General features: G+C 40.7%; 3 protein-coding genes and 1 long non-coding RNA gene across 7 annotated transcripts in view; 2 read left to right on the top strand and 2 right to left on the bottom strand.

Annotated features, from left to right (window-relative positions):
- Window positions 1-2,728, top strand: part of dnah6 (dynein, axonemal, heavy chain 6) — a 34,129-nt gene extending 31,401 nt beyond the window's left edge. For both annotated transcript variants that reach the window (XM_088301978.1, XM_088301979.1), the window contains 7 exons: window positions 166-295; window positions 387-514; window positions 778-963; window positions 1,352-1,424; window positions 1,666-1,817; window positions 2,167-2,389; window positions 2,470-2,728. In XM_088301978.1, coding sequence (XP_088158104.1) covers window positions 166-295; window positions 387-514; window positions 778-963; window positions 1,352-1,424; window positions 1,666-1,817; window positions 2,167-2,389; window positions 2,470-2,573 — 996 coding nt within the window. In that variant the 3' untranslated portion in view covers window positions 2,574-2,728. The remainder of the gene's footprint in view (window positions 1-165; window positions 296-386; window positions 515-777; window positions 964-1,351; window positions 1,425-1,665; window positions 1,818-2,166; window positions 2,390-2,469) is intronic.
- A 1,108-nt stretch (window positions 2,729-3,836) lies between these two features.
- Window positions 3,837-19,383, bottom strand: LOC148332702 (neuronal acetylcholine receptor subunit alpha-7-like). Of its 2 annotated transcripts, none has more exons than XM_088303048.1 (10): window positions 19,081-19,383; window positions 15,817-15,956; window positions 14,175-14,219; window positions 13,254-13,363; window positions 12,884-12,963; window positions 12,024-12,191; window positions 8,392-8,586; window positions 7,359-7,445; window positions 5,492-5,601; window positions 3,837-4,775 (listed from the first exon to the last, which is right to left on the bottom strand). In XM_088303048.1, exons 1-10 carry the CDS (start codon window positions 19,148-19,150, stop codon window positions 4,182-4,184), a joined length of 1,599 nt encoding a protein of 532 aa, XP_088159174.1. In that variant the 5' UTR covers window positions 19,151-19,383; the 3' UTR covers window positions 3,837-4,181. The 2 variants fall into 2 exon arrangements, with proteins under 2 accessions (XP_088159174.1, XP_088159175.1); XM_088303049.1 differs by having other exon boundaries at window positions 13,254-13,360.
- Window positions 17,134-24,792, top strand: part of LOC148332700 (uncharacterized) — a 20,478-nt gene continuing 12,819 nt past the window's right edge. The window contains exons 1-4 of the long non-coding RNA XR_015844665.1: window positions 17,134-17,196; window positions 17,432-17,487; window positions 21,410-21,470; window positions 21,688-21,833. This is a non-coding gene — a long non-coding RNA (uncharacterized LOC148332700). The remainder of the gene's footprint in view (window positions 17,197-17,431; window positions 17,488-21,409; window positions 21,471-21,687; window positions 21,834-24,792) is intronic.
- The window catches only part of chrnb3a (cholinergic receptor nicotinic beta 3 subunit a), a 6,737-nt gene continuing 4,180 nt past the window's right edge, over window positions 22,236-24,792 (bottom strand). The window contains exons 3-8 of one of the 2 annotated variants that reach the window (XM_088303052.1): window positions 24,392-24,436; window positions 23,908-24,017; window positions 23,309-23,822; window positions 22,928-23,118; window positions 22,647-22,842; window positions 22,236-22,521 (exon numbers count right to left, since the gene is read on the bottom strand). In XM_088303052.1, coding sequence (XP_088159178.1) covers window positions 22,390-22,521; window positions 22,647-22,842; window positions 22,928-23,118; window positions 23,309-23,822; window positions 23,908-24,017; window positions 24,392-24,436 — 1,188 coding nt within the window. In that variant the 3' untranslated portion in view covers window positions 22,236-22,389. Of the gene's footprint in view, window positions 22,522-22,646; window positions 22,843-22,927; window positions 23,119-23,308; window positions 23,823-23,907; window positions 24,283-24,391; window positions 24,437-24,792 lie in introns of both variants that reach the window. The other variant, XM_088303053.1, reaches the window with a different exon arrangement.

The following is a 24,792-nucleotide window of genomic DNA, read 5'->3' as shown; positions in this document are numbered from 1 at the left end:
GAAAATTAAAAAAAAAAACACACACACACACACACAGGTTGGTAACACGTTCACATTTTTAATCTGTAATTGAAATTTGAATTAATGTGCGTAAAAAAAGAAATGTTTAAAAATCATTTAGCCAATTACGTCCTCACTGTCGTGTGCATGTGTTTGTCTCCATAGCGCCAAGAAACCATGAATCTGATCAACACTATTCTGGATGTCAACCCTCGCTCTTCAGCCCAACTTGGAGCCAAAAGCAATGACGAAATTGTTTGTGAGCTTGCCGAAGCTATACTTGCTAAGCTGCCTGGTATGCACACACGCAGCATTTATTTATTTTTTTATAAATGTTATGCATTATGCATGTCTGACATTGTGATTTTTTTTGTGCGTATGCGTAGAGCGGCTTGACATGGACGAGGCTCTCGAATCTCTCTTCGAAAGAGACGATAACGGTCGCGTCAACTCCCTAACGACTGTGTTGGGCCAGGAGGCCGACAGATTCACCAAACTGATTCGCTTACTCAGGGTAATGATAAGAACGCTTTTTGCAAATTAAACAAAATGTCATGACCTATATTTGACTTGCGGCACTATTTTCACGAATATGGTCGATGCTGAGCAATTCATGCCAATCATTAGCAAAGCTTTTTAGCTGAACTTGGAAGAAATCTCTGCAAATTCAGTTTTAGAGTCTGAACGATACTTCTTAAATGAATTACTATTCCGTGTAATGTAAACTGTGTAAATGACTGCAGCTTCAAAGCGATGAAGCCGTTTTTGTGTTTCCAGGTGTCTCTCATAACGCTGCAAAAGGCCATCGGAGGTCTGGTGGTGATGTCCGAGGAGATGGACCGGATCTACACAAGCTTTGTTAACAACCATGTTCCCGCCCAGTGGTCAAACTCCTCCTACCCATCTCTAAAAGGCTTGGCTTCCTGGGTCAAAGACCTTTACATCAGGATCTACTTTGTTGAGGTGTTTTGTATTTCATGTTTTTATGATTCTCAGAGGATGAACTCATGCCCACTTTTTTTAAACAAACAAAACACACACTGATTATTTACATTCACAAAATGAAGATGTGGCAGAGAGAGAGGCTATGCACATATATCACACTCTGAAACAATTTATGAGTGAAGGTTTGCCACCGACTGCCTTGCTAAAGGGCATTTTAACAAAATTGAATTGAATTAAACAGTGCTGCAGTCAGAGCACATTCTACAGACTTTGTTGCCAGTTGAACCACTTCTCTCATTTTCTTCTATATGCGATTATATAGCTGATATGCGCTCACATTGAGCACATTGCCTGAGTTATTTGAAAACGGGTTTGATGACATTGATATATTTTTATCTCCTTTTAGACTTGGATCACACATGGCCACCCCAAATCTTTTTGGATATCTGGATTTTTCTTCCCTCAGGGATTTCTAACTGGTATGCCACTGTTGCACTAAAAAAATGTCCTTTTCCTTGTTTAATGGACCATGATGTTACAGCAAATCTCTAAACTGCCACAATATTATTCTGAAGTCACGGCAATTGCATGGTAATTGATATTTAATGTGTTGAGTTTTGGGGGGAGAAAGCAACCAGGATTATTCTAAGGGCAGCAGTAGTGATGGAAAAACACTTTTCGAGGTAACACGGATATTCTCTTCTAACTGTTGACATGTAGCAGTCCTGCAGAATCACGCCAGACGGTACAATTTGCCCATCGATGAGCTGAACTTCCGCTTCAACATGGTGCCTGTGTACAGGGACCAGACCACTGTGGCCGAGGCGCTGCGCAATCTGAACAGCAACGCTGAACTGCCGATGGACTTGGAGGTACTGCAGAGTCGCCACATGTTGTTCTTGACTTTTTAGATTTATTTTTGGGAGGCATGTCGAAATCATTCTTGTGCAAAGTACCTGAATGAAATACTTGATTACGTATACAAGTATCATAACTGAAGATAACTTTGGTTGATGTTAAAGTCACCTTGAAGCAATGCTCACATTTTTTCAGTGTGTGCGAGAGAGAGAGAGAGAGATGAGAGAGACATAGCTCTATGGATTTGCCCTAAAAATGTGAACAGTGGCCAGAGGTTCCAGATCCTAGTATTTGTTTAAAAATTGTGAATGCATTGTTGGATACAACACAATTACTGTCCGTGTTTCTTATTCGTGGTCGTAGTTGCCCATGCCTGAGAACGGCGTGCTCGTCCACGGCATGTTCATGGACGCGAGTCGCTGGGATGATGACAATATGGTGATCGAGGATGCGTTACCTCGAGTGATGAACGGCATCCTTCCAGTGGTGCACTTTGAGCCACAACAGAACTACGAGCCCGAGCCCGAGCTCTACCACGCGCCACTCTACAAGACCTCGGCTCGAGCAGGAACTCTTTCCACCACAGGTGCATACTTCACCCAGGACGTGTCAAAAATTGAAGCATGACAAATATATTCCCCATTCTTCATTTTTCTCTCCCTATAGGACACTCAACTAATTTTGTTGTGACCGTAATGCTTCCATCAAATCGGCCGAGCGACTATTGGATATCCAAAGCATCGGCTCTGTTGTGCCAATTGAATGACTAAGTCTTTTCCAGTTTAGGCGCACATTTTTTTTTTTTAGTTTAAAATAAATGTAAAATATACCACAATGTAGTGGCTTTAGTCATCGTCTTTGGCATTGCACATGTTTGTTGCGTTACCAAGCGAGACATGAATGATTCAAAAACAGCTATTATTAGTTCTGCACACAGTCATCAAGTCAACGCTTGTGAACAGTACATCATGATCGTCTCTACTAAAGATATCTAATCACTATCTGTGGAAAGTTACTGGATACACGCGCTTACAAGATTTAGAGTAACACGTCTAGCCTCGGGCAATGAGGAAAAAATAGAATAGAACATAGCTGGGTAAAGTTAGCTTGCTGAGAAGACGCACAAAAAAAATCACGGTTAACAAGCAGGAGCACTGTATGGCGTGCTGATCATCAAATCAGGAAATGTTTCCGCCCCGACGCCTGCGAGCAGCAGCTTCCTATTTGTGTCACTTAGTGCATGCTGCGCAAACACATTGGATACGCTTTGTGCATCCACCTCAGTGCTATGTTAGGGAGTTGACAAAGAAAATCTTTGAGATTCTGTATGCTCGCTTACATCAGCACACAAAACACCTCAATTCTATCCATCCGTCCATCGTCGTCCGCTTATCTGGGGTCGGGTTGCTGGGACAGCATCTTAAACGGGGAAGTCTAGACTTCCCTCTCCCCTGCCACTTGGTCCAGCTCTTCCGGGACAGATCACCTCCCGGTGGGATGAGCCCGGAACAGCTCCCGTGGGTGGCGTCCAGGAGGAATCCGAATCAGGTCACTGAGCAACCTCATCTGGCTCCGTACAATGCAGAGGAGCAGCAGCAGCTCTACTCGGAGCCCCCCCTGAGCCCCCTGGCCAAGCTTCTCACTTGTCTCCGCACCGGCAGGGCGCACTACAGAGATCCCTTGTGTGACCAGAGACCATCATTTTCTTTTCTTTCTTCTTTTTCCACCTTTCAACTGAGCACTCCAATCAGGACAAACTTCCCACACTTCATGTCTTCTGAGAAAATCAGTAAGTGGAACATTTGCAAATAGTAAGTGTTCAAACTAAAATTGATGCTAAAAAAAAAAAAAAATTTGGTTTTAAGGTGTTAATTAAGTTAGTCAACGTGGATCATGTACTTTTTTTTTTCCCCCCAATTTATTTTTTATTTTTTGGGGGGGAGGGGCGTCGGCATGGGTCGGGAATTAACACCTACTTTGTAGTTGTTGTGTAATTTCCGTTAAATGAACAATGATCCTCGAGGAACAGGATTGAAGACCCGTGGTGTGCTGGGTGCCTGCTGAAGTTATTAACCTCCAAATTTCTTAGTTAATCAGGTAACCAGATTGAAAACAAAATACCAGAGTATTCGATGCTTAAAAGCAAGGTGGTGTGGCGTGCGCGTTGGTGGTAAAATTGTTTATTTGTAGGGTCAAATTCAGAAAAAGCAAGATTCTGCTCATTTAATTTGCCACATGACTGCAAATCAATAAATGGAAACAGATGAAGGGTCTGAACTAAAGTTTGTAAATGGAGGCATGGAAGGGAGCAGTTTCTGAATGTTGACGCAATGCCCGAGCTTTTCCACTCTCTTTTCTCCAAAACATATTGCTCCGCTTCATGTGAAGTCCTTGGACACGGCTTCAATGAAATTGGGAGCCGACATGAGGATGGTGAAGGTGCAGATGATGGAGAAGAGCGAAAAGGCCACCAGGCATAAGCGATCCACCACTGCCGCTGCAAACTTCCATTCGCTGCAGATGGCCTGGGCCTCATCTTGCTCTCGGAAGCGCCTGGCGATATATTGCACTTCCTCCAGGATCCGAGACATTTCCGGGAGCCGCTCCAGCAAAGTCCGCGTTTGCTCCAAGTGGATGTCACCCGGGGATGAACCAGTGGGTTGTCCGTCGCCGCCGCTACCGCACGTCTGCGCACTCGGATCGGTGCTCGGTGGGAAAGAAGCGTTGTCTGTTCCCATGGAATGATATCCCAGGTAAAGGTTAATGTTCCCATTAGTGTTTGTCGACTGCGTGGCGGCCTGGCCTGGTATGGTGCTCATCTGAATGCTGTTGGTGCTGGTGTGGTGAGGAGGAGGAGGGTGGGGATATCTGTAGGCTGAGCAAATGCCAGACTGACCACTTGTTTTTCTCTCCTCTCCAGGCTTCTTCATGCGCAGGAACCAAGCGCACCAGTTGAGAAGAATGACTCGAACCTGGATGTAGAGACGAAGGAAAACACGGTGAGAAAAAAAATCATGACTAACTAAAATGGGGTACACAGATTGAGAGGAAAAGTCCGATTGTTGGATGTCTTTAAAATATTTTTCAAAGTGATTACCGTATTTACGGACCATAAGGCGCACTTGTATATAAGCATCAGCAACTCTTTTGGGAAAAAAGAAGAAAAAAAACGATATCCAAGCCGTGCCAGGCTATAGGCCGCAGTTTTCTATGTTGAAAAAAATTATTTGTTTACTGCATGAACAGAACGATTTTCTGCGCATAAAGGTACATCAACAGATTGTTAAAACAGTGCCTTTTAACACGGCAACAGCTTTGCTCATTAAAACAGAACAGACCCAAGAGAAAAAAAATTGAGATTTATTGAGCATATTTTCTGAATATAGAGCACCCCTAGTGGTGAAAGAAAAATCTACAGAAAAGCTGCACCGTTGTATTAGCTGCAAGGTTCAAAATCGAGGAAAAAAATAGCGGTGTATAGGCCGGAAAATACGGTATCCTGCCATGTGGGGCGTATTAATATTGATTTATCCTCCCCGATCGGGGCCGATAATCTTGATCGTTAAACCTGTTCAGTATTTACAATCTGAAATTCTTACGTATGGTCAACATCAAGCTCAGCTGCGCGCAGAGAATAGCCGATAAGAAGCTATTTGACGTTTGCGCTGCTGCGACAATTTTCACCTACCCATTTAGGCATCGTCCCTCCTTGGGGGTCATGATGGTGGAACTGGAGAACCAGAACTGTCACCACCACCGATAAGCCCACAATCATCATCGTGCTGGCAAAATACTGAGCTGAAACAGAAGGGGAACGTAATAAGATTAAAAGATTTACAGATTAGATTTACATCCGACCAACATGCTGCGAGGTTGTCAGTCAGATATGTCAAATAAAAAAAAAATAAATGCATTACACCTTTCACCAATTGTTCAACTCTTTCAAAATAGGCTACTTGCATTAATTGACATTGTTATCACGTCACCAGCTGCCAGTGTTAACGTTATCCAAAGAAAATATACATTTTTGCGTCAAAATGAAATTGCATTTTTTTCTAAAAGCATCAGAGTGAAGGCTGCGATGCGTTTTGTTTTGTTTCAAAGCTCTCAGTTCAGCTCTGCTTGCGTTGCATTTCAATGTCTACAGCAGGGGAAGTGATAATGGATTTTTCTTTCACTGAGCTACAAAATGAAGGAGGACATCTGGTATTTCTTCTCTTCTCATGACTTATATCGCTTAACAGATAGGTGAATAGTTGTCCGATGGTTCCTCCTTGGAAGGTCAGAATTAAGTGGAAGCTCAAAAGAAAACATTTTTTTTTCACAATTAGAAAGTAATCGGTGCAAAAGGCAATCTGTAGATATAAAAAAAAAGGTTTAAAGGCAAGACATTGTTGCCTGGACCTCAACGCAATACAAAATCCATAAAAAAAAGTTTCCAATTTCCAAGCAGAACCCCCAAAAAATTGAGGGCTTTTAGAGCTTCTGCAAAGAGGAGCAAGCAGTGCTCCTTGACTGTGTGCAAACCTGGTGACTGAAAAAAAAAACGTAATCGCTGTGCTTGCAACAAGGGTTTCTCCAACGATTGCAAAGTATTATAATAAACATAATTTGCTTGGACATTAAACACCATACTTATTTAATTTAATGAAATGCACATTTTCCAACTTTGGTAGTGTGTTTGTTCTTTTTTTTGTTTGTTTTTTTAATATATATATATATATATACTGACATATATAATTTGTTTGTTTTTTTTTACTCATATTGTGTTCAATGACAAGAATCAGTTGACAACCCTTAAAATTGTCAAGTGATAGGATTTTATTTTCTTGCCCAGCAAACCTCTACATGGAAGACAAAGTTCTGGAATTTTCACAAATCGCGCCCAGTTAAAAAACGGGCCTTTTCTGCCGTTGTGGGCGTGTTCCCAGCGGACTTGATGCGCTGGCCGTAAATTGTGCAGAGCGGGCTTTGTACGTTTTATGGTTTTTATTCTTTTCGCTAGCTTGGGCGTTTTTATACATGCTGCCCAATCCCGGTCCGCGGCTCGGTGGTTGGGAACCACCGCGGTATATGATTTAGGCCTCTAGTTTATAATGGCACAAATGTCATTACAAGTTGGCCACCGGGGTAGTTGCTGTTGCGACAACATTGTTGTACTAGCTAATTGGCTTGACATCTTTCCTCTTGCAAATTTGTTGTGGCTTCATAAACAATTTAAATCACCACAGATGTTACTTTCAGTTGTCATCAATGATTCCGCAGTAACATCCCTACAGCAAATGTTCTGGGACATTTTAGGAGTAACTAGGATCTGTCGTTATAAATTTGACATGACACCAACTTTCTCTGGGGGGAATCACATTTTTAGCATCTATTTCATATTGTTGAAACAGACACAAAAGAGACAAGTGTTTCCGAAACAGAAATTCTCGTTTTGGTATGTTGTGGACTTTAGAAATTGGCAAGAGAGTCAGACTTTTTTTTTTTTTTTTTTTTTAAAGTACAACATATTGTGTTGGTAAAGGTTTTAGTCAAGCAGAAAGACTACTTACCAATCAGAGGAACTGAGTCCGAAGTAGCAGGCATTATCTCTGCCACCAGCAACATGAACACAGTGAGAGACAGCAGCACGGTGATGCCTGGAAAACAGGAGAGAATATTCGTCTGTCAAAATGAGTTGTCGGTTGCACCGGGAGAGTGACGTGTAAAATAATCGGCATCTTTATTTATACTTGATGTTGTATTAATTAGCATATGCCAGTGGGGCGCAATCAGGATCGGCAAATCCTTCTCTGCTGGCCTAAACGCGCGACAATACTCGGGAGCACTGACCTACATTAATGGCCTTGATTTGAATATTTGTTTGATGAATTTCTAGTTATAGATTCCTAGCAGTCTATTTTCTTATTTTGTAATCATTTGTTTTGGCTGCACTGTATGTTGATATATGAGTTTGTTTTTTTTTTTTGTCCAATCAGATTTCTACGGAAGAGGATTAGGGCCAGTGAAGAAAAAAAAAGGTTGGCACGATTCTGACTTTATCTCAGAATTCTGACTTTAAAGTTAGAATTTCCACTATAAAGTTATAATTAACATTTTCATGCCAGAATTCCAATTTAATTCTCAGAATTCCGAATTTAATCCGAGAATTTTAACTTTAATGTTCCCACATTCAAAGATTAAAATCAGAATTCTGACTTTCAAGTGAAAATTCTGACGTTAAATTCAAATTCCCACTTTAAAATCAGTCATCTCAGAATGCGGGAACATTATTGTGACAATTCTGAGAATAAAGTCAGAATCCTTTTATTTCCTCACTGGTCCTAATCCTCTTCCGTAGATTGAGCTGCAGTGGCCAAAGGTGTATTTCGGACTAATTGTAAATCTTAAACTGTCGTCATTCTTTCGGGCATGGTTGTTTACAGAAATGGCGAGCGGCTCCGTGACTAATTTAGCAAATTTAAGTTGAAAAAGTGTGACAAAGAACGATGCCCGATGCTTCATTCAAGTTTTGTGTTTCCTGATAAATATTAAGCGTTCTCACGCTGTGGAGTGAATGTGTATTTTGCGTATTTATGGTCGCACCCAGTGAGATCTTCTCTCCGGAGTCTGCAGGGAGCAGGAAGACCAGCAGGGCCAGACCAGAGATGAGCACACAGGGGATAAGTAGGTTGAGGCCGTAGTAAAGTGTCCGACGGCGCATGGTGACAGTAAACGTCACGTCCGGGTATGGTTCTTTGCAGCAGTCGTAGTAGAGCTCATTCCGCTTGGCTGGCACACCTAAAAGTTCATGACAGGTCAAGAGGCACATATTGGCTGATTTTAATAATAATACCTTTTGATGTATCGCGTTACTATATATTTGATCCCAGTAAACAGAGTAAAATATTCAGCTTGAAATGATCTAAAAATATTAAAGTCTGAAATTTTGCTCTGTGTACTGGGACCAAATGTTATTTTTTCTAATTATTTATTTATTTGTTTGTTTGTTTGTTTTGTTTTTTAAATGTTGAAGGTGTTGTCGCATTCCTCAACGTCAAACAAAGATAGGGTTTAGAAGATCAATCCAACCTCGTTACATTTTTGCATATAAATACAAAGAAAAATAAACAAAAGAACATTCAACATAATTTATTAAAATAAAAGAGGTGTGTGTGGCTTGTCTGCACTGTTTCAAATTCTAGGGGCAAAAAGCCAGCATTTAGCGGCAGTCTGTAGTCCTGGCTTAATGGCTTCAAAATAGAGGACCAAATTGAATAATTTAACTAGACCTGACTTCATCTTAGCCAGCATCTGAATATTTCAAGCCTTTAATTATATATTGTAATAAATTATATGTCTATAATTTCCTTCTCAGTGGGAGGATTCAAACTCTGGATTGTTTATCAGCAACATTTCAAAAAAATCGAATGGCGACTCAACAATACAGCACGTCCACCATATTGGATGTGGCAATCACATTCGCCATAAAATGGGTAAATTCTGATCATAGATTGGTGTTACAACGTTTAATACCATCAAAAGCAAAAGTTCTGGCTTTTAATGTAAAACGGTTGCTACATCCCCAAGCAGCAAATCCATGAGGCCTCTTCACACATCATTTCACTTTGCTCCATCCAATATGATGGAATGTCGACGCACAATTCAGCCCTCAAGGAAAAGTCTATGTATAGAAATGTGTACGGCCCATGTTGTCTATGAGAATACTTGCCAGCGGTGTCACACTGGCTGCTATTCAAGACTATTGAGTGCGTCCAGCAGCGCTGCGCTAATAGAGTACTGAATGTGTGTGTGTGTGTGTGTGTGTGTGAGAGCGCATGTTGAATGAAACCATCGCGGTGATTTATAGACATGGCAAGTCAAGTTTATGTAAGGCCCAGTTAGTGTTATCTCTTAGTTTTCTTTTAAACAAAACCGCATCTCTATCATTGAAGCAGTTTTAAGTCCTAATAAATATCATGACGTGATATTTCCACTAATTACGATTCAATTCCCTCAACTTTTTCGACTTACCGAGTGCTTCGGTTACTACAAATGGCTGCGCAAAAGAAAATGGATGAATGGTGGTATTTTGAAGTCACGTCTTATTGATGACTAAAGTCGACAGAAGGAAGATTGTGGCAATAAAAGAGAGGCATGCTGCGACACTAAATCTGATCCGCATCAGAGGTGTGCAGAGTTATGCAAATTCGTGATCATGTGCAAGAGATGTGCAAAATGATGTCAAGTCTACAAGGGTGCATGCAAAACAAGTGTGCAAAATGATGGCCGTGTGTCAAGTGACAAGGTGAATTTATGAATCAAATACTTGAAACAATATTGTTTTCTTTTCTGTCGTCTTAAATGTACAATCTGGCGATCGCAATCTGCTACAACTGTCGCAGCAACTCACGTGGCAGGCTGTGCAACCTTTAAACTGAACTTCACCACCACCTTCATGTTTTCTGCCTTCTGCAATCCATTTTTAATCCATAATCCATATTGCCTTCAAAGCCCAAATTCAGGCCATGCTGATCATAATAATGGAAGCCCTGTTGTCAACATAATCATCTTTACCCCCTCTAATCTGTCTATATGGCATCCACTCCAAAACAAAATTCAAAATCACCTTTGGGTGGTGAAAGTCATAAAGTGTGTGTGTGTGTGTGTGTGTGTGTGTGTGCCTTTGAGGGTGGGCATATATGCTCAACCTCTAATACTGTATGAGTGTCAAATGCATTGCGTAACAGTAGGCCTTGGACCAGTGATTGCAGTGGCTGATAGATTTCCTGTGCAGAAAAGGTGAACTCCATGTTAAATACTTATCTGCTTCATGGGGAATTATTTGTTAATACTCAGCTTTTTTATAAGTGTTAAGATTTACTAAGTAATTTTTTCTTAATTTTCACATCTTGGAATATATATATATATATATATATATATATACACATTCACACGCGCAGAAAAGAAATGTGTGTGTGCGTGCGTGTATTGTGTGTGTGATGGCATTGCCGTGTTCAGAGGCACCAGGAAAGTGTGTGCACTTGGCAAGTTTGATGCCTGACTGTGCTCGAATTAATTGAACCATCTCTGGGCCAGCTGTCACCACGCGCACGTCCACGACTGCTCATTCATTTCTATAACCAACTGCTGGGTACGCTTGCTTCATGTGTAGATTTTTTTGAGCGAGAGAAATTACACATGGGGAACACAATTTTTTTTTTTCAACTACAGGATTCCTGCTTTTTCAAAAACTATATGACATAAAGGAGCATGTATATAAATACAAAAATACAATGGGATAGTTACAAGCTAAAAAATTTAAAAAAAAAACTGAACTTAAAAGGTTACTATGCTATCTTTCTCTTTGCGGATTTGAATATTGCTGACCTTTTGGGAGCCGCACACACCTCTCACCACTCAATTGTGACTGCACCAACAAGTCGCCAAGTAGCTGTCAATGAGTCCAATCAAAATGAGCTGGTAAGTCTTATTACAGCTAATCAGTGGCATTTTTGGTAAACACTTACCAGGAAATTATTCATCACTGGTGTAACTGCTAACGAAGTAAAAACCCTTAATTGTAAGTTTAAATTTTTGTTGCATAGTAGTTAGGTTACATTTTCCCCACTAGCTGGCTAACGTGAGATGCAGCCACAAAATGGATTCATTTCTGAGTGAAAGGGGACATAAACCAACAGCAGACATACAACATTTTAACAAGAGTGAGGAAAGACAGTTTCGATCTCAGCAACGGGTAGACGTTGCTGAAACTGAAAATAAATATACTGTGTGTTTCTCTTTTTCCGAGTTGTATATAAAAGGAGCATTTGCAACGATGACTAGGTATGCTGTCATTAAAGTGTCACTCCTTTCGATTTTTCTCTGCCAGTGTGTCTCTTGTGAAAAGGATTTATGCGGAGCGCCGCTTTAAGTCGTTGGGGCTCTATTTTCTCAGACAAGCGCATCTGCGCTTGGCGTATAAGCTTACGTATCCGACTGAAGGTATATTCGGTTACACGACCCAGACACACCTGACAATATGGTGACAGAAAGTAGACTAGACAGTAGACCATCGAAAATCAGGTCTAAGTTGTGGCTCGAGTATTGTATCGCAATTTTGCCGATATGGGTGGTGAATGCCCTTATTTTCTGTTTGTCTTGTTTTTTTATTCCATTTGCTACGTTGGAATGTACCGAAGAACCGCAAACGGGGTATCTTCTTATTATCGTCTTACCAACAAGATCCCACTCGCCATTGGGAATGTAGTTGGAGATGTCCACGTCCATCATCTGGAGGTCTAGCAACCAGCCGTTGTGTGTCCACGAGCCAAACTTCAGGTCACACTTCTGCACGTCAAATGGGAACCAGCGAACGTCGATGTAGCAGGTACTCTTTAGGATGCCTGGATAGAAGAGGGTTTTTTTTTTTACACATAAAATGTGTTTGATGATTGATGCAACTCAGTCAAAGAGGAAAAATTGAGGTGACAAAATAGTGTGTATAAAGTGAGAAAGTTCCTCAAATATACGGTGTTCGCTTCTTTGTGTCTAGTCTTGAAATTGCCAAAATAACACACTCGCAATTCCCCAGGATAATTTTAAAGCAAGACAAATATGTGATTTTTGACTCCTCGAGATTTAAATTTTTAAAAAAATGGCAAGTCATTGCGCTTTCACCCCAATGTTGAACATAGAGTGCCATCTAGAGGAGTCCAAAAATACAACAACTGGTTCATGAAGCAATTTGAAGCTTCATTTCCCCATCACACGTGATTACTAAAAAAGCTGAATGTATTTTCTGTCAAGTGGTATAAATAGGGCAGAAAATATTGTTTTATGCTGTTATCTTGCAGTTTGTTATTCTTTATCATGCATTAACTGTTAATTCTACTTTTCAAGTTTAGTGACTGATTTAACTGTTAATTTACATCCTATGGAATAATATTTAACCGCATTTTACAGTTATAAAAAACAGTAAGATACCGTTGTAAATTCACCGTGAATTTGCTGAATTCCATTGAAATATATGTATGTATGTTGTCATTGTGCATACTGATGCTTTTGCATGATTGGAGCGAGTGCCTCGTTGACTCACCTGGTGGGATATACTGGCAGGACCCTGTGGAATTGACCAGTACATTTGTATGGAAAGTTGCATCAAATCGCTCATCAGCACTGCAAAGGAGTTAGATGAAAGATAAAACCAGCAATGGAACAAGGTCCATGCACAAAGAATCGGCTTAGTGAGATCGCAAGAAAGGGATTTTTGTAGCTCTACTCTATTTCATGTTCCAGGTGAACCTAAATAATTGGTTGGTTGACAAATTTTTATGAATAAGGCCGGAGGGTTGAGGCCAGAATGGTCCAGAGATCGCGGCTGGAGGGCGGGTGACTGGGCTTTATATGCTTGTAAGATTTAGCGTTTTTTTTTGGTTGTTTGTTTTAGTGTCATTTAGAATCCCAACCTGTTGTAGAGGAGAATATCCGGGGCCCATATTAAATTGGAAGGGAATCGCAGGTTTTGAACACCAGGGTAGCTCTCTGTATCCCATGTAAGATATACGTCCGTCCACTGCTGGAAGAAACGGAGACAAACAGAATGGTTAGATGCGCTTTTTTCCAAGTCAGCGGAGTGGAGTCAGGAACTAAAATAGAAATAAAATACAGTTTAAGTTAACAGTTTTCATTCTCATTCAATTGTTGGAGATCTTAATGCGCCGGTGTTGTCGTGACAGGTCGCGTGACAAGCTGGTTCTGCACACCACCACCCACTCTCCGCCGCAACTATAAATGATAGCATTTTCGTTGCAAAACAAACCTTCACCGTAGAGTTAATACTCGTTGCACATAATGGGCAAGGAGAGCGCCACTGCCAACTACTGGAGTGGAGGTGCAATTACACTTTATTGTAGGACAGCGGGAAAAAAAGCATTTTCCCTAGAAGCGCTGCCTTATACGAAAATTAAAGAAATTACCGACAGAATTTGTGATTTAACTTCTTTCTCTTTTGATACAGTGCTGGAAATACATTTTTCACTTGTCCAGTTTAATCGGAGACATTCAACTAGACAAGAACCGAGACTTTACTTGTCACAAGTCCACTGGAATCTTATGCCTAAAATGTTGATCTGAATTTGTCACTTTGTCACAGGAGACCCCAGTGAGTGACTGAAATGCGTTCATATTGAACATATTTTTAAGATCAATGTCGCAAAACGAATGACAGACGTTGCTTTAAATCCGATGTGGCTCTTTGCCTTCAAATAAATCCGGACATGAATGCTTTTCCGAAAGGGCAAATCCGAGTGTCAGAACCTTCCCAAAATATCCAAAATGACATTGAATGTGCAGTAAGCTGACAAAAAGGACTCAAAGAGGACACCTACCAGCTGTAGCCACGCATTTGTGATCAAAACTTGGTTCTTCTCATCCTGGCAGAGAGAGAAGCCGTGTCAGATAACTGTAAGTCGATGTTTGACACAGATCAGGAAAACTATTCTGTGCTGTGAGATGAAATTAAAAGAGACATTTCATATCTAACTGATAGGAGGTGAGATGAAGATAGGCAACCTGCAGTCTAGGACGCGGAGACGCTGTGCTGACTGAATGACAATGACAGCTTCTTTTTTTAGCACCATGATTTAGATGGAACCTCTTTTGAAGAATCACGCGAGGAAAAAAATGAGCATGAAAACAGGTCAAATATAAAGTCATATAAAGCAGGACATTCGAGACTCGGAGATTTCTCGTTAGAATTTGTCTCTTCGATAAATGACACTGTTGCAGTTTGTCACTTGGGGATGGGCCGTACACCTCGGATGAAATGTATAGACTATAAATGTCTAGATTTATTGGAGTGGTTGTGATTGTGGGTCAGAGCTGGTAAAAAAAAATTTGGGGACTTTGTCCATGATTTGTTTGATATTAATCAATAGCACGTTCGCCTCACTGTACAGAGAAGCAGGGTTCGATTCCGGCTCCGGCCTTCCTGTGTGGAGTTTGCATGTTCTCCCCCAAAAACTGTCATTGAAATTTTAGGTCCAAATACAGATTTTATGATGAGCTACTCGAGGCAGGGTGACCACTTCTATAATCATCCTGCCAAGTCTGTCCAGAACTGATGATGAAGCAAATGGCTGGCTTCAAGCTGCTCTAGTTCTCTTATGAGAGAGCCACCCAGAACCAGATGGAAGAATCGTAGGTCATGTTCCACGCACAAACATGAACTAACACGACATGCGTGCTCACACCCTCACATTTAATTATTTACAACCTTCCAAGAAGCATTAATTCACATCGTCTTGTTATCTCATTCATTATGTAGATAAAAAATTAATTATTGTTACAGTTGAGGAATGTAAGTGCAGGGAGGCAAGGTAGTGAACCTGCGCCGAGCAACCCGTGCCAGAATTTCTAAAGCGCGTATGGAGGCGAGATTCATTTTTGGGGAAATGACATCTTTGATAACGCATTGAGCCTCACTGCACCGAGAAGGTTTTTTTTTTTTTTTTCCGATTGTGAAAACCAAAAGAACCAGTCCTCACCACTTTTACGCAATATTTTTAGCTTGAGTGAACACACTAATTAGCATCTGCCATTTGGAATCTGAGAGAAAGGTCGCAATCTTAGTGGATCACACACACAAAACATAGCCAACATTTTTAACCAAGAGAGATTTTGCCTTTAGTCTCAGCAAGAATGCAATTAGTGGACTCTTTCGTGCAGATTTTTGAAATAACAATGATCACAGAAGAAGAAGGTCATTTGCAAGTGAACGAACGAGAAACCAGAAATAGGCAAAGATAAATGTCCTCATTACGTTGTGTTTTGAAAATTGCGGCTTCAGTTTTGATTTTCAGTAAAACGAGCATATGTGTAATCAGTCTAGTACATACACTAACACTTAAAACATATCAATTACTTAACGTCCGTTTACCAAACCTGATAAAACCACTGCACATTCCCATCTCTTTCTAAGAGTCAAAAAAAAAAAATGTTCCCTATCGTTTCCTTTCTTTTCACACTCACCACATCAATGATTTGTAGCAAAGTGAGGCCAAGTTCCACCATGATGGGTGCCGAGTCGTTTTGGACTGGGCGTTCTAGTCGATTATAGTTGACCATCAAGTCCCGATACAACTTCCTCTGATATACTCCTCCATGGCAACCTACAACGGCAAAGAACATGATCAATAAAAATGGCATTTCAAACATCATCGATGCAAAGATGACAAGTAAAATATATTTTTCTATTCCACATATCCTTTACATTCTCCAAACAGAACAAAACACGACCAGATTGCACATTCACTAAAAACAAGTCTGAGATAAAGATAAATGTGATTCAAAACCAAATCAAAATATCAATTCCCGACAAACCATTGTATGTGCATTTGATCAGCAATACGTGAGAATTCAATCTCCAATGAGAGAATTAAATTTTAGTCCACAGGCTCACAATGCGCTATAAAATAAAAGGTCCATTCAGGACCGATGGCATTTAAGGGATGTGACGTGACCCAAGCAAGTGGATGAACACCACCATCACTGAGAGAAAAATGCCAATTACACCAGTCAACTTTTAAGCCATAAATTTAAATCACCCAATGCCCATCGCGGAATACTTGCTTAAAACAAGTCAGCAAATGTGAGCCATTGCCTATCACCACTTTAAAGATGAACTCACTCCTTAATGAAGTGTGTACCGACTCAAAACATAAACTTGATCAGGCATTTGAAATGAGAAAATGCAGCTTAAATGATTAGTCCCCATGTGGCCTATATTGGCGTAATAATAGATAAATCCATTTCAATAGAAATGTGTGCTGAATGGTCAACAGTGAAGAAGAAATCCTATCTCTTTTTACCCAAGGAACATGGCAGTGATAAAAAATGTCCTTGGGCAGCCCGGATCACAAACAGATGGCCTGCAGGTAAAACATGAGGACTTTTGTTGGTTAATTGGGATGTCTGGCGCATCCCCAGGCAGCATGCCTCACTTATTAAAGGTGCCTTTAATTAAATTATAGTCGTTCCTACAAGCAACTTTATCCACTAAATTAGTAAATCTTATTTAATAACCATCCATTTAGTATTATATGCGATATTTTGTTCAAATAATTTGTACCTCACCCCAGAAGGGACATAGGACATTAACTGTGTGTCTCGTTAATGTTTGTTGGACTCCAAAGTCCCTTCTGTGGGGAAAAAATATTTCAAGAGCCATGTATTGTTTTTCTGTTTCTATCGTTACAGAGGTGCGTTATTTTGTAAAGGTATATTTGTTATTGTGAAAAGCAAACCGGATGTTGTTACGTAATGCTCTTCCTGTTTGGCTATGTACAATGGCGCTATGAAAGATCGACTGCACACACACTTCGTCTTCTGAACCAAGGACAAACACACCCTGTACGTGAATATGTTCTAAATATTCTGCGATATATGTCAGTATTTACATTCCAAAATAGGTTGAGATATTTGCTTATCAATAGCCTTTAAGATAGCGATTAGCGCAATTAGCTCGCGAACGTTAGCATGCTAACTTATCCAACTGTTCGTCTTGTAGCAGCAAAGTGTAGTACGTTGTTTTGTTGTGTTTTATTATGGAAGAAGACTTAAGTATTTTATGTGTTTATTGTTACAGTTTGACACCTTCCTGACTCGCCTCTACGGTGATTAAATAGCAAGATTCATCAACAGGTGTGGTCATTGAAGGAGTTGTCTGCCTAGCTGTGGCTGAGACAGGGCAAGGGCAGAACAATTAGAATTAGACATGCAGCAAATATAATAATCACATGAAAAAAATTCAAACTTAAATCCATATTGTTGATAATTTAAAGCAGATATTATTCATTTTTGTTTTTGTCGCCAATGATAAGATAATTTTGGTGACCACAGAAAGCAAAACAAAATTCTAATAGTGATGGAATTGGAAATAGTGTGGAAGTGGAGGAGTCACCCAAATCTATAACCAGAAAAAGTGTGATAATGACCAAAGAACCTAAATGGAATTTGTTGCAACTTCGGTGAAAAAGGGCATGAGGGTGTTGCACGTAGGGGTGAGACAGTAAATGTTGAAAAAAACATCCAACATGTAATTAGCATTTGTTGTTACGGCAAAGACCTAAACTTCCCCTCTGTCTGCACCATATTGTGGCTTTAGTGTGCCATGCGAAGGCTGGCCCCTAACAGCTTGTTCCTCGCAGCAACACTGACTTCCCACTAAAAGTGATCGCTTAAGGAAAGCCCTCAAGAGTCTTAAATTACAGCGAAATGTCCGAACTGCCCACAATAGAAAACAATAAAGGCATAATACATTACATTCCTTGGAGACGCAAAGGATCATTGTCACTGCAACAAAGAGAATTTGTATGAAAATGTACAGCAAGTGACACACAAAAAACATTACCTGCCCTTCTGTTGGAGGTTTAGAGTTTAATCTAGCGTTACACACAGATGATACATGACTATTTTTAGAGATGGGCATTTCATCCCTGGGATGGAGATGACCATATTGGGGATGAATGATAAGAAGTTTTTTCAAAAGGACGACCAAGGCAAGAACAGAATTGGATTTTTGTCTGTCCCTGTAATCGTCCCTAACTGGGTAAAATTCAAAATTCAATCAAATTTGAGTCCGACTTTTATACCTTTAAACTATCCCAGCAAGTGACTGATGACCAGTCCAGGGTGTATCTCAGCTCTCACCAACGGTCAGATGGGATTTCCGTCCACCCCCAACCCTAATGAGGGTAAGTGGTACAGAAAATGCATGGATGTCTAAAACCTGCATATGGTAATTTAGTCATGAACTAAAGAGAAGTCATGCAATTTACTAGAACCTGTTGTGATAAAAAAAAAAAAAAAAAACGTAACGGTAATAAAGGAGAAAATAGATGTGTTACTTTCTAATCCAATGGTGTCCATATATCACAAGTATCGTAAACCGTGGAGCTTTAACGGTCGTTCTGCTCCACTAATCATGCATTTAATTTTGACTGCAGATTACTCTGCAGGGGATGAAAGGTCCCAATGGGCTTCGTGCATCATTGCTGGTGTGCCCTCCTTTTTTTCTGAGCCAGATGTTGTTGGTCTGAAGTGCAACACTCACACAAACACACACGCATGCACTCCAGGCTCACTGCAATATGGTCAGCTGGAGTGATGTGATGGAATTCCTAAACATGCGAGAATGTTACCCTTAGTCACGTCGGAGAATATGTCTGTGTCTGCGTCCTTGATGGTGAGAAGCAAATGTAATAAAATAATGTTAGGGGTCATTTTGTGACCTACCTTGAAAGCTCAAAGTTGCCCAAAGGTAATATCCTGCCAGTATTGATTTACTCGTCCTCCGTGACTCCATCACAGCAGTGTTGTTGGGCTCCCTTTTAGCCAACAGAAGGTGTCAAACTTGGAAAGCTTCATCAGATCTCTCTCTCTCGCCTCTCTCTCTCTCGCCTCTCGCCCTCAATCCTTTTCCTTCTTGCTCTCTCTCATAAAAAACAAAAGTGTGACTTTTGTTTTTTATGTCTGGCTGTCTGTCTCTATCCACCACTATTTTGCTTTCCCTCTCTTTCTCTTTCTGCTCTCACTATTTTGCCCTCTCTCTGGCTCTCTCCCTCTCTCTCTCCCTCTCTCACTCTCTGAAAACAAACATTACACTCATGCTCTTGCATGCAGGATTTCACAGCCACCTGCCAGCTTCATTCAACTTTCCCAAACTTTGTCCAAGAGGATGATTGGTCTTTTTCAAGAACAGTGTTTCCCAACCTTAAATGAGCCAAGGCACTCGTTTTACATTTATCTTTAAATATAAATTTGTAAACAAAAAAACATGAAATGGTTGAATACTGAAATCATAAATTATGTTTATATATATATATATATATATATATATATGCATTGTATTATATTAATTGTGGATCAGAAAAACTTGCGGACGTATTTGTGTGAATAATAAAATACAAGAGAACTAAACATTTATGTAATTTTGCCTAGTAATTAAATTAGAAGTAACATAGGAAATGATGAATGACCAATTACTAGGATACAGCCATGGTGAGGAAAGTGAAAGAACCAGAATATGCCTGAGTTTGAGTCCTGAGGTAAGCAGATAACCTGAGTGGGAGATTTGCCAAACAATAAATGAGCTATTTGAGCGCATTTGTTCTAATAATGAGTATCACCCAGCATGCATAAAAAGGTCTACAAATGTTTGATGAAGTATCATAGCTTAGGCGGTGACACCTGCAACAAAGTAAAAGGCACTCAGTGGAATGCAGACCTCAATCACAATCTTAATTTGGACCAGAACCAAATGATCCACATTCATCGGGACCCACCAACCAGATTCTTGGAAGATTTGTGCATTATTCTTCTGTCCTTGGGTACGTGTCAAAACTCATCGTCACTGTCAGGCAGAATCGTAGCATTTCCAAAATGACTACTTTTCTGGAAATAAACACCATCTTGCTGACTAAGTTGCAAACTGTCTAAGTCACCTATGTTTCATGTACTTATGCTAAATTATTTCATGCCTCCCCCTGGCAAGAAGAAAACAATCTGCGCCCTCCACCATCACCCACTCTTCCCTGCAACTTTAAATAGCATTTTCGTTGCAAAATAAACCTACACCGTAGAATTAATACTCGCTGTGCACAATGAGCAATGAGAGCGCCACTGCCAACTACTGGAGTGGATGTGCAATTACACGTCATTGTAGTACGGTGGACAAAAAGCATGTTCCACGATTTGAGAAGCACTGTGCTAAATACTCTTTTCTGATTCTACTTTCCTTCATCCTGACTTCTTCCATGCTCTTCTTTTGTCCTCTCTGTCCTTCACCGTCTGCCTTCCATCTGTCTCCATGCTGTGTGTTTACTTTCTCCCACCTCGCCATTCTGTTCCTTTGCTGAACTGCCAGTGCGCCGCAGATGCAGCAATGTCCTAAGACCATTAGAAGAGTGCCTGCGGCGCTTCTTTAACGCTCGCTATTTATCACTCCTCCTTTCATTTGCTTTAGTCTTTACACATACAGCGCCCCCGCCCCCCCCTTCTCGCGTCATCTCCCTTCTTGCAGGTCTACTTCCGGCTTCGGTCTGAGCGCAGTGTCGTATATGTATGCTGACTGCCGTCATCTTACATTAAGAAATGGCTTTTTAGCTCAGCCTGCAGGGATGCGACTCTTGCTTGAATGTGTAAGCTTGGTTATTTTGCTGTGTGCTGTTGTTCTCTCCGCGCACTCTATACCCGTTTATTTACACTGCTAGCATGCTTATGTGTGTTTTTAATTTCATTTTGGAGTATTTTTTTTCACCCAAACAAAAATCAATATTAAACATTTATTATGGCCAGGGGTGCTCATAAGTGGTGCACAGGTGCACACACGCACTGAAAATGTTAAAAGTGCACCTGATTCAAGTGTGTCACTACCCATTTGCTTACCAAGCATTTAATTTGTTTATTTTTTGGGTGGGCCGTTGGGGCGGAGCGGTAGACAAGACTCAAGTCATGTTATATTTAGGGCTGCACGATAATTATTGGCTGAATATTTTGGGTGGAATTACATCACGTCTTAATGACCCCAAAATATCAGCGATATTCATTTTCTATTCTCCTTCAGAAACATCGGATGCCGTGACAAAAGCGTGATGGTACTTGCAAGGGACACATTTTTTAAGACGGTACGTTTCAAAGGTTTCAGTACAAAGAGCCACAGTATTAGCAGAATCATACATTTGTTGTCAAACACTAAAATTGATACCAACCTCAGCTCTCGTCTCCGCTTGCTCTTTCCAAACTGATACTAATTTGTCATGTGCGAGAGTGAGAAAGATTCGTGTTTAGCCTTTGCTTTTTGAAAACAAAATACGTCATGATTATTGTTGTCATTATTATCAGCAGCAACATCAATGGCGGAGGGATTACTGAGAGACTGGGTGACCACAATCATGGCGGCGGTGGTGGTGGTGAAGCTGGTCTTGAAGGAGGAGGAAGATGTGCTGGTCTTGGGGGAGAAGGAAGGGAACGGAGCAGGAACCAGACAGGTAGAAATGTGTGTCAGGCTGCTGAGCTGTGGACAGTTGTATTATGCATATGGTACAAAAATGATGAGACCTAAAATCACCATCACCGCTCACTGGGCGCAGTACGCTCCTGCAGTTGATTAAAAAGAAAAAACTTGGCAGTTTGATAAGCGTTAGACAAACCAAAGCGTGGTTGTACCGTCTGCTATATACAACATATTATGTGCCCTTGGACAAGGAAAATAATTTAGGAATCCCTGACTGATGCTTATCAGACGGGAGTTGTAACATAAACTCATGTGAAATCTGTAGTTCATATTTTAATGGTAATAAAGATAGCTTGTCGGCGTGCTCATTAATGCAATGGGGTGTATTTGCTGCCCTTTAGTGGTCATTCAATGTCATTACAGTCACGCAATCAAGTTATTTTTAACTCGATTTAATGAACAGTTTCAGCAATGACGTTACAACTTTTTTGAATTAAAAACTGAGTTCGAAGTTTGTAATTTGAACTCACTCCACAAAAAAAAAAAGTCAAAACGAGAATTTTAGAGGACAAGTTGAAAGCATGTGTTCTCTAAGGTGAGCTGAGGTACATCTGCAAGGCCGGTGTGAAGATGAGGACGGTTCCTAATATTGACACAGTGAGGAAGGCCCACAGGAAAATTCGATCCAACACCTGAGCGACAAACTTCCAGTCTTGTACAACCTGTAAGAATAAGAAGACCCAGTTACGGATATAATCGTGAAATTTCAAACAAGATGATGACTGCAAGTGAAACCAGACTCAATATGCCGCTATTGTATCCAGAAGTATCCGTGAAAGCCACACACCTCACGGATGAAGTGCTCCTTTCTGATGTGACGACTGATGTAGCGAACAGAATGGGCAGCTTTCTCGAGCATGGCAAGCCAGGCTTGATTCTCGTCTTCTTTCCCTCCCAGGGGTCCTCTCTGCTTTCCAGGATCCCCCTTTCTTCCTATCCTATTCAGCTCCGGGCTATTTATCTCACTATCCGAGTTGTGGTATCTATAAATCAGAATGACATCCTACATGTCAACATAACATGAGTGGATTGTTTGTTTTCATGTTATTTTAATTTTTTTTTTGTTACCTGTCCGTGTGCCCCCGCATACACAGCAGCCTGGGCAGTCTCTGAAGGAAGAGGGTCTTCACCCAGGGGGCCATAGGGTGGTAGGTTGCAGAGGAGCGGTGGTGGACATTAATGACGAAAACGGTTACAATAATGGAGAAGGTAACAAAGATCATAATAAATAGCAAGTATTCTCCGATTAATGGGATGACCTGTAGTAAGGAAAGACACCAAAAAAAATATGTATCAAGGAATATTCTTATCATGGCATCATCTATAGTCCGTATTTAATTACAGGTAGGGATGGAAGTGGTAATTACTATGTAACAATCTGTCGTATGAATGAACAAAAAATAAGAGATGAAAAGAAATATACAAATAATTTGTATGAGTCCAATCTACCTTTGACGACGAGGGGATGATTTCCTCGATGACCAGGAGGAAGACAGTGAGTGACACCAGCACAGATGTTGAAAGTGACAGTTTCTCTCCTTCATCTGATGGTAAATAGAAGACCAGCACAGTAAGAAAGGACAGACCGAGGCACGGGATGATGAGGAAGAGGGTGTAGAACAAGGGCAACCTCTTGAGGATGAAGGAGAAAGTTACAAACGGATACCAGTACACGCCGTCCCTCCTACTTCCCTTCATTCCCGTTGCATTGAGAATTTCCCACTCGCCATTGTCAAAAAAGTCTTTGCGGTCAACATAATCATCCACCAGAACCAAATCAACCATGTTCCCATCATAAGTCCAGGAGCCAAACTTCATGGAGCAGTTTTGGCGGTCAAAAGGAAAGAAGGTGACGTCCATGGTGCACGAGGACTTGTAGCTGGCAGGCGGGGTCCACGTTATCGTCCCATCCCACCGAACAATGGCTTTTGTCATCAGGGAACCCTCGAAACGACCATCGGCGCTAGTAATTGATGGGAAAGTGATGAGACGGAACACGTCATTGAGCCAAAATGAAACGGGGAAAAAAATACTTTGGTGTCACACACTTTTCATACAGTACGATGTCTGGCAGCCATATCGTCTCTGAAGGCACTCGGATGGATGTTATACCGCCATATTCATCTGGATTCCACATTAGCTTGACATCAACCCATTCCTTAAAAATATAATTAAATCAATAAATCACAAATACGGGCATTTCCGCATTCAAAAACAAGATGGAATCTGGTGTCAGTAGCTTGGAACTGGCTATAAAGAAACCGATCAAAATGTTATAAATCGATTCACGTTATCAATTATTTGGCGTTTGTTAGAATTTAATTCATTTGAGTCGTTCGGGCTTCAGTTAGCCATAAATACACTTCATCTGATTGGCTGCGTTATAAATATTTACCCACGTTCCTCTTCTTTACCGGTGCTTCCTACACATTGAGTACCATTTCATCAACAAATGATGCATTGAAAACACAGAATCGGAAAAGTTATAATATTTCTGCATGAAGCATAAGCCTTCGTTAGGCTAGTGTGTACCTGCCAAAGCCAGACATTTGTAGTCATCAGTTGGTTCTTCTCATCCTGTTGGGAAAAAGGAATAAACACACGCTGAACAAACACAGATTGGATGAGCAAGTGAGAGCCAAAACAATGCTGAATTTGATGAAATCAACTATTTGTAGCAGAAAGTAGCTTTGCTTCTCTCGCATGCGTGCATTTATGCATCACTACACCTTGCTTGAGGCTATTCCAAAGAGCAGTAAAAAAAAAAACAGGAGAACCGTATCACTGGAAGCTGGAGCCTCATTAGTACCACTAAAGAAAAACAATTACGGCTCACAAGTGTGATAGAAGTCACGTGACTTGACTCGAGTGTATCAAACATGGTTTAAATATTAAGTATGAAGTATTGATTAAAAGTGATTTCAGTCTCAATT

This window comes from Idiotropiscis lumnitzeri, chromosome 8, assembly GCF_059441095.1.
Source record: "Idiotropiscis lumnitzeri isolate Australia: NSW breed Sydney's pygmy pipehorse chromosome 8, RoL_Ilum_1.0, whole genome shotgun sequence".
NCBI classification, from domain to species: domain Eukaryota; kingdom Metazoa; phylum Chordata; class Actinopteri; order Syngnathiformes; family Syngnathidae; genus Idiotropiscis; species Idiotropiscis lumnitzeri.
The sequence above is the reverse complement of the archived record's forward strand: the minus strand, read 5'-3'. Positions and strand labels throughout refer to the sequence as shown.